Below are 9921 nucleotides of genomic sequence, written 5' to 3'. Positions count from 1 at the left end.
AAAGAGATTTTTTTTTTTACATCACTGCCCCAGTTGCTAGCCAGCAGGGAAGACTGCTGTGGGCAGGCTCCCCCACCAAAACCCCCCATAGGACCCTGCAATCTACAAGACTCACACCTTACCCCAAAGCTACCCATCCCCCTGTAACCCCAGCAGCTTTTTGAGACACAGAATCCCCCAGCTCTCATCAGACCAAGAGCTCTGATAGAAACAAGAGTGGCTCCCTGAGAAACAGAACCTGCCAGCTCCAATTAGACCAATAGTTAAGACTGGACCCAGAGTGGCCTCCTGAGACACAGACACAGCAAGCACAGATTGGACTAAGAGTAGCTTGCTCAGACACAAGCACCTTTTGCACCTATTGGAGGAAGAGATGGGTAAACACCAATGCAAAAATACATACAACAACATAAAGAGCAATATAGCATCATCAGAACCAAGCAGTTCTATGTGGTGATATTTTATTTGTGCTTTAATAAAGCTTGCCTGGAGATCAGAGGAAATAGCAAGCCATTTTAAGTAAACAAGAAGTCAGGTAGCACACACCCTTAATCCCTTAGCAGGCAGGATCTCTGTGTGCTCAAGGCCAAACTAAAGAACAGAGGAAAGCATGGTCACACAGGCCTTCAATCCTATAGAGTCCTGGAGGTCTTTACAGACAGAATGAAAGTGACAGAGCTGTGTAGGTAGAGGAAGTGAGGTAGCTGGGCTAAGACAGCTAATGAGAGGACAGAACAGCAAGGCAATAAAGATGTGGGTAGACAGGAAGTAACTCGCATTTGGAAGCTGTAGAGTTGGTGAGGTAAGGTTGGCTGATGGCTCTCCCTATTTTCCTGATCTAAGACTTTCACCCCTCTTTCTGGCTCTGTGTTTTTTATTTAATAAGACCATTTAGAAATTCATCTACAGTTCTACAACAGCAAGATCTGAACATCACAACATAAAAGTAGCAGAAGAAAGTGACCTTAAAAATAACTTTATGAAGATAATAGAGGCCTTTAAAGAGGAAATTAAAAATTCCCTTAAAGAAATTGAGGAAAAGACAAACAAAAAAATTGGAAGAAATCAATAAATCACTTAAAGAAAGTCAAGAAAACCATGAAAAGGCAGTTCAACAGGTGAAGGAAACAGTTCAAAACATGAAAATTGAAATAGAAACAATGAAGAAGATACAAACTGAGGGAATTCTGGAAATAGAAAATCTGAGTAAACGAACAGGAACTACAGATGCAAGCATAACCAACAGAATATAAGAGATGGAAGAGAGAACCTCTCGTGTAGAGGATACAATAGAAAAAATAGATCCCTCAGTCAAAGAAAACACCAAAGCCAAAAAAAATCATAACACAAAACATCCAGAAAATCTGGGACACCATGAAAAGGCAAAACCTAAGTATAATAGAGATAGAAGAAAGAGAAGAATACCAACTCAAAGCCACAGAAAATGTATTCAACAAAATATTGGAAGAAAACTTTTCCAACTTAAATAAGGAAATATTTATGAAGATACAAGAAGCTTATAGAACACCAAATAGACTAGACGCCCCCCAAAATAGTCCCCTCACTACATAATAATTAAACATACAGAATAAAGAAAGAATATTAAGAGCAGCAAAGGAAAAAAACCAAGTGACTTAAAAAGGCAGACCCACCAGAATAACACCTGTTTTCTCAATGGAGACTCTGAAAGCCAGAAGGTCCCAGACAGAGGTAATACAGACACTAATAGACCATGGATGCCAGCCCAGACTGCTAGACCCAGCAAAATTTTCAATCACCATAGACAGTGTGAACAGTGAACAAGACATTCCAAGAAAAAACCACATTTAAACAATACCTATCCACAAATCAAGACCTGCAGAAAACACTAGAAGGAAAATTCCAACCTAAGAAAGTCAGATGTACCCACAAAAACACAGGCAATAGATAACTCCACAATAGCAAATCCTAAAGAAGGGAAACATACACACACTACCATCAAAAGATAACAGGAAATCACAATCATTGGTCATTAATATCCCTTAATATCAGTGGACTCATTTAGCCTATAAAAAGACAAAGGCTAATAGAATGGACACGAAAACAGGATCTGTCCTTCTGCTGCATACAAGAAACACACCTCAAATTCAAAGACAGATACTACCATAGAGTAAATGGCTGGGAAAGGACTTTCCAATAAAATGGACTTAAGAAGCAAGCTGGTGTAGCTACCCTAATATCTAACAAAATAAACTTCAAGCAAAAATCATTCAGAAGAGATTGGGAAGGACATTACATATTCATCACAGAAAAAATCCTCCAAAACAAAGTCTCAATTCTCAACATTTATGTCCCAAATACAAGGGTAACCACATATGGAAAAAAAATTACTAAAGCTTAAATCACACATCAAACCCCACACATTAATAGTAGAAAACTTCAACACCCCACTCTCACCAATGGACAGATCTGCCAGATAGAAATTGAACAGAGAAATAAGGCATCTAACAGGTGTTATGACTCGAATGGACTTAATAGATATCTACAGAACATTCAACCCTAACAAAAAAGAATACACCTTTTTCTCAGAACCCCATATAGCCTTCTCTAAAATCGACCACATACTCAGTCAAAAAGCAATTCTCAACAAATAAAAAAAAAATAATAATAATAATAATAAAAATAACCTCCTGTATTCTATTGAACCATCATGGCTTAAAGTTATATTTCAACAACAAAAATTACAGAAAGCTTACACTCTCATGGAAACTGAATAATACTCAAACTGAATCACCAATGGATCAAGGAGGAAATAAATAAAGAAATTAAAGATTTCCTAGAATTCAATGAAAATGACTTACCACATACCCAAACTTATGGGGCACCATGAAAGCAGTGCTAAGAGAAAAATTCATAGTGTTAAATGCCCACATAAGAAATTGGAGAAATCTCACACTAGTGTGTGGTGATATTGTGTTCCCCAAAATATTGTGTACCTTAATAAACTTATCCGGGGTCAGAGAACAGAAAAGCCTCTAGTTAGGCAGTGATAGCACACGCCTTTAATCCTAGCATTCCAGAGGCAGAAATCCATCTGGGATCTCTGTGAGTTCAAGGCCACATTGGAAACAGCCAGGCATGATGACTCATGCCTTTAATCCCAGGAAGCAAGCCTTTAATCCTAGGGAGTGATGGTAGAAAGCAGAAAGGTATATAAGGCGTGAGGACCAGAAACTAGAAGCATTTGGCTGGTTAAGCATTAGGCTGGTTAAGCTTTCAGGCTTTGAAGCAGCACAGTTCAGCTGGGATTCATTCTGGATGAGGACTCAGAAGCTTCCAGTGTGAGGAAACAGGACCAGCTGAGGATCCGGCGAGGTGAGATAGCTATGGCTTGTTCTGTCTCTCTGATCTTCTATTATTCACCCCAATAACTGGCCTCAGGTTTGATTTTATTAATAAGAACTTTTAAGATTCCCGCTACACTAGTGACTTAACAGCACACCTAATAGCTCTAGTACAAAAAGAGGCAAATTAACTCCAGGAAGAAAAGATGCCAGGAAATAATCAAATTGAGGGCTAAAATCAATAAAATAAAAACAAAGAGAAAAATACAAAAATCAATGAAACAAAGAGTTGATTCTTTGAGAAAATAAACAAGATAGACATCCCCTTTTCCAAACTAACCAAAAGGCAGAGAGAGAACCTGCAAATTAGCAAAATCAGAAATGAAAAAGGAGACAGCAACAGACAATGAGGAAATCGAGAGAATCATCAGGTCATACTTCAAAAACCTGTACCCCACAAAATTGGAAAATCTGAAAGAAATGGATAATTTCCTGGATAGTTACCACATACTAAAATTAAATCAAGATGAGATAAACAACTTAAATAAACCCATAATCCCTAAGGAAAGTCATTAAAAGTCTCCCAACAAAAAAAAAAAAAAAAAGAAAGAAAGAAAGAAAAATAAAAGTCCAGGACCAGATGGTTTCAGTGCAGAATACTACCAGAATTTCAAAGAAGAGCTAATACCAAGACTCTTCAAATTGTTCCATACAATAGAAACAGAAGAAACATTATCAACCTCTTTTTAAGAGGCTACATTTACCCTGATGCCCAAACCACACAAAGATACAACAAAGAAAGAGAATTACGACCAATCACCATCATTAACATCTATGCAAAAATACTCAATACAATATTGGCAAACTGAATCCAAGAACACATCAGATTATCCACCATGATCAAGAAGATTTCATCCCAGAGAGTAAGGATTGTTCAAAATAATGAAAATCTGTCAATGTAATACACCATATAAACAGACTTAAATAAAAAAAAAACCACATGATTATCTCATTAGATGCTGAAAAAGCATTTGACAAAATCCAACACCCCTTCATGATAATGGTCTTGAAAAGAACAGGGATACAAGGAACATACTAACATAATAAAGGTAATTTACAACAAGTCAATAGCCAACATCAAATTAAATGGAGAGAAACTCAAAGTGATTCCAATAAAATCAGGAATAAGACAAGGCTGTCCACTCTCCCCATATTTATTTAATATAGTACTTGAAGTCCTAGCTAGAGCAATAAGACAACAAAAGGAGATCAAGTGGATAAAATTATAAAGGAAGAAGTCAAACTTTCCCTATTTGCAGATAATGATAGTATATAAGTGACCCCAAAAATTCTACCAGGAAACTCCTAAAGCTGATGAACACCTTCAGTAATGTGGCTGGATACAAGATTAACTCAAAAAATCAGTAGCTCTCCTATATACAAAAGATAAATAGAATGAGAAAGAAATCAGAGAAACATCACCATTGACAATAGCCACAAGGAAGATAAAATACCTTGGGGTGACTCTAACTAAGCAAATGAAAGAGCTTTATAACAATAATTTTAAGTCTCTGAAGAAAGAAATTGAAGAAGATATCAGAAAATGGAAAGATCTTCCATGCTCATAAATAGGTAAGATTAACATAGTAAAAATGGCAATCTTACCAAAAGCAATCTACACATTCAATGCAATCTTCATCAAAATTCCAATACGATTCTTCACAGACCTGGAAAGAACAATAGTCAACTTCATATGGCAAAACAAAAAACTCATGATAGCTAAAAACAATCTTGTACAATAAAGTAACTTCTGGAGGCATTACCTCAAGCTCTACTATAGTGCTATAGTAATAAAAATAGCCTGGTATTGGCATAAAAACTGACTTGTGGACCAATGGAATCAAACTAAAGACCCTGACATTAACCCACACATCTATGAATACCTGATTTTTGACAAACAAGCCCAAACTATAAATGGAAGAAAGAAAGCATCTTCAACAAATGGTGCTGGCATAACTGGATATCAATATGTAGAAGATTGCAAACAGATCCACATCTATTGCTATGCACAAAACTCAAGTCCAACTGGATCAAAGACCTCAACATAAAACCAGTTATACTGAACTTGATAGAAAAGAAAGTAGGAAGTAGTCTTGAATGCATTGGCATAGGAGATCACTTCCTAAATATAACACCAGCAGCACAAACACCAAGAGCAACAATTAATAAATGGGACCTCTTGAAACTGAGAAGCTTTTGTAGGGCAAAGGACATGGTCAATAAGACAAAATGATAGCCTACAGAATGGGAAAAGATCCTTACCAACCCCACATCTGACAGCAGGATCATCTCCAAAATATATAAAGAACTCAGGAAACTAGACATCAAAATACCTAACAATCCAATTAAAAAGTGGGCTACAGAGCTAAAAAGAGAATTCTCAACAGAAGAATCTCAAATGGCTGAAAGACCTTTAAGGAATTGTTCAACATCCTTAGTCATCAGGGAAATACAAATCAAAACAACTCTAAGAAACCATCTTACACACCTGTCAGAATGGCAAAAACAGTGATGATAGCTTATGTTGGAGAGGATGTGAAGCAAGGGGAACACTCCTCCACTGTTGGTGGGAGTGCAAATTTGTACAGCCACTTTGGAAATCAGTATGGTGGTTTCTCAGAAAATTGGGAATCAATCTTCCTCAAGACCCAGCTACACCAATCGTGGGCATATACCCAAGGAATGCTCAACCATATCACAGGGACACATGCTCAACTATGTTCATAGCAGCATTATTCACAATAGTCAGAACCTGGAAACAACCTAGATGTCTCTCAACAGAAGAATGGATTAAGAAAATGTGGTACATATACCCAATAGAGTAGTACTCAGCAGTAAAAACCAATGACATCATGAAATTTGCAGGCAAATGGATGGGACTAGAAAATATCCTGAGTGAGGTAACCCAAACTCATAGGGACAAACATGATATGTGCTTACTCATAAGTGGATACTAGATGTAAAGCAAAGGATAACCAGAATACAACCCATTACTCCAGAGGAGCTAGCTAACAAAGAGAACCCAAAGAGGGAGGCATAGATCGCCATGGGATGGAGAAATAGGTGAGATCTTCATGAGCTGAAGGGGGGCAATGGAGATAGTGGATGGGGAGTGAGAACATAAATGAATGGGATGGTCGAGCTATAACAAGGATAGAGTGGAAGAGGAATGAAAGTGATACCATGATAGAGGGAAACATCATGCGGATAGGGAGAAACTGGAGTGCTAGGGAAGTTCCCAGGAATTCACAAGGATGACCCTAGCTTAGACTACTAGCAATTGTGGAAAAGGTACCTGAACTGGCTTATCCCAGTAATTTGATCGGTGAATATCCTAACTGTCATCATAGAGCCTTTCTCCAGTAACTGATGGAAGCAGATGCAGAGATCCACAGCCAAACACCAGGCTGAGCTCCAGGAGTCCAGTCAAAGAGAGAGAAGAGGGATTCTATGAGCAAGTGGCATCAAGATCATGATGGGGAAACGGACAGAGACAATCAAACCAAACTAGTGGGAATTCATTAAATTTAGACCAGCGCCTGTGGAGCCTGCATGGGACTGGACTAGGCCCTCTGCATAGTGAGACAGTTGTGTAGCTTGATCTCCTTATGGAGCCCCCTGTAAGTAAGATCAGGATATATCTCTGGTGCATGAGCTGGCGTTTTGGAGCTCACTGCCTATGGTGGACTACCTTGCACAGCCTTGAGGTAGGGGGAGGGGCTTGGACCTGCCTCTACTGAATGTACCAGGCTCTACTGACTCCCCATGAGAGGCCTTACCTTCTTGTAGGAGGGAATGGGGAGTGGGTTGGAGGGGAAGGCTAGAAGTGTGGGAGGAGAGAAGAGGGGATCTGTGACTAGTATGCAAAATGAATAAAAATTTCTTAATTAAAAAAAGACTTTTACAAAAAACTCTACTGATAAAGAGATGGAAATATAAGTTACCCTGTATCAACCCATGCATATTGCATACAGATATTGAACTGTAACATTTGGTCTCATAAGATATGTAATTGTTATATATTAGTATATATTAAAAACAATAGATGTAACATAATTCAACAATGTTGCTAATTAAGCTTACTTTAGCAAAAGAATGTTTTGTTTCATTTACTAACACAATCTTCATCTCACCTTAAAAGTAAATGTTTATATTTAAGACATTTTGCTAAATCCTCTGGAATTAATTTTGGAGAGACCTAAATTTATTTGTATGCTTCTCTTGGCAAATCAAGTTTAATACAAAATTTCATACATAAAAATTTCTTCAGCCTATATCTTTCTCATATTGTTCCTCTCTGGATATGATTAATTCATAAAGTAGTATGTTAATTTATGTTAGAAATATTTCAAAATTTCAAAGGTTTTTGTAATAGTTTCTTCTTCACATAACCTTCATCAAGCACTCCACTTGTCTCCTCAACTCATAGATGCTAAAACTTCATTACAGTCATCTAAAAACATAAATCAAAGAGATCATCTTAAATATTATTTCAGAATTAACCAATATAAAGGATAGCACATTGAAGATTTATATATTTTATGTTTTATGACCTACTGTGCAACAGATATCTCAATAAATCAAAGTGTTCTTCATGATGGACCAGAGCCTGATCAAAGACAGCAAAATGGAAGGCTTCTCTCATTGCTCCATCTCATATCCAGTCAGCCTCCTTACTGCCCCTCTGACGTCTTTGTTTCTTAGGGTATAGATGAGAGGATTCAGGCTAGGGGTGACAACAGAATAGAAGAGGGCAATGAACTTGGCTTGATCTTGAGAATTTTCTGTTGGAGGCTGAAGGTAAATGCACATGATTGGAATGAAAAAGAGAGACACAACAGTAAGATGGGCTCCACAGGTCCCAAAAACTTTCTGAAGTCGAGTGGTTGACTGCATTCTTAGGACAGTGCATGCAATGGCACCATAGGAGCTCAAAATGAGAATAAGTGGTATAACAACAAAAATGACACTCATGACCATGAGGGTCAGCTCATTTGCACGGATATCAACAAAGGATAACCACAATAGTGCTGGGACTTCACAGAAGAAGTGGTCCACTTGGCGATGTCCACACAGGGGTACCCAGAAGGTAAAGGAGGAATGAAGTGCTGAGGTGGTAAAGCCACTTACCCAGGATGCTGCAGCCAGCAGGGAACAGAAACGAGGATTCATGAGGACAGAGTAATGTAAGGGTTTGCACACAGCTGCATAGCGGTCATAGGACATCACCACCAACAGAACACACTCTGTGGTACCCAGTGCGAGGACAAAATAGAGTTGTAGCATACACCCAGCATAAGATATGATCTTCTCTGGACCCCAGAGGTTGAACAGCAGCTGAGGGACAGAGCTAGTGTTGTAGCAGAGATCCAGAGCAGAGAGATTTGAAAGGAAGAAGTACATAGGGGTATGCAGGTGGGAATCTAGGTATGACAGGATGATGATGAAGAGATTGTCTGTCAGTGTCATCAAGTAGAATATCAAGATCACCACAAAGAGAGCAACTTCCAGATGAGGCCATTTAGAAAAACCCAGAAGGATAAAATAATCTCCAGAACTTGCATTGAGCTTTTCCATTATCACTCATTTTTTTCCCTGTACTTTAAGAGGAAAAAAAATCTCATAAACTTCATAGGGTATCCATATGTTAACAAACACTTGTAAGTAGCTCAGGTTAAATAAATGCTGCTTCTTAGTGTCACACTATGTGCTATGTGGTAATACAGTTTTTATTGTTTTTTTTGTATTCAGTCCATTATTTGTGTTGTTGCAGTTGCAGTGAATATGTCTTAAGTTAATATGTGTTTTACATCATCTTTAAGCTAGCATTTGCAAATATGAAGAGTAAGTTATTGTATGGATATAAAGGGCAATTCTTATAAAGTTCTTTTTGCACAAAAATTAATTTATTCTCTTTTATCATATTTTTGATGGTACAAAAAAAGGATTACCTATAATTTTTTCTATAAGGAATGCTTCCTGAATTTGTGTGTCATCCTTGTGCAGAGGCCATGTTAACCTTCCAATTTTAGTATATGTACTGATGAAGCTATCACAATAGCAATCAACAATTTCTCATAAATGAAAATTTCTCATATGATGACATTAATTTGGTAATAGCTTTCAAATGTTAAAATTAGGAAAACTTTAACATGATTGAATGCACACATAAAAATTATATATATAATCTTTAAATCATCAATCATGGATGGGAGAGGATATCACAGAGCCACACTACTTCCTGCTGAACTATTGACTCTAGAGTTTCTGAAGATGAGAGTCAGTGTCTTCAGTTGCATACCCACTGGTGAATCCAGCATGCTTCAATGGGTAGTTCCAAACTCACAGTTCCACAGAGGGCTCTGGTTAAACTCAGATTATAAAACAAAACAAAAGCATGTCAGTGTGGCAAAGAGATTTGTAAGGAGAAGAAAGGATTGAAAAATGTGGGAAGGAGATAAGAGTATGTGAGGTAAGAGTTATCAGAATACATTTTATACATGTATGAAATTGTCAAAGAACAATTTTAATTAATAAA

General features: G+C 37.6%; 1 protein-coding gene and 1 pseudogene across 1 annotated transcript; both read right to left on the bottom strand.

The window, feature by feature from the left end:
• Positions 1 to 8024: 8024 nt before the first annotated feature.
• On the bottom strand, positions 8025 to 8960 carry LOC102910547 (olfactory receptor 2J3-like). The gene has a single exon (XM_006996860.1). The coding sequence runs from the start codon at positions 8958 to 8960 to the stop codon at positions 8025 to 8027; it is 936 nt and encodes a 311-aa protein (XP_006996922.1).
• Positions 8961 to 9344: 384 nt separating this feature from the next.
• LOC121824935 (U6 spliceosomal RNA) lies at positions 9345 to 9439 on the bottom strand (annotated as a pseudogene).
• Between the last annotated feature and the right edge of the window lie 482 nt (positions 9440 to 9921).

Source organism: Peromyscus maniculatus, chromosome 21 (assembly GCF_049852395.1).
Source record: "Peromyscus maniculatus bairdii isolate BWxNUB_F1_BW_parent chromosome 21, HU_Pman_BW_mat_3.1, whole genome shotgun sequence".
Classification (NCBI taxonomy): domain Eukaryota; kingdom Metazoa; phylum Chordata; class Mammalia; order Rodentia; family Cricetidae; genus Peromyscus; species Peromyscus maniculatus.
Note: the sequence above shows the minus strand (reverse complement) of the source record. Positions and strands in the feature narration are given on the sequence as shown.

What these genes read in the sequence shown, in the direction of transcription:
- LOC102910547 (XM_006996860.1), bottom strand. Translation starts at nt 8,960, where the DNA reads ATGGAAAAGCTCAATGCAAGTTCTGGAGATTATTTTATCCTTCTGGGT.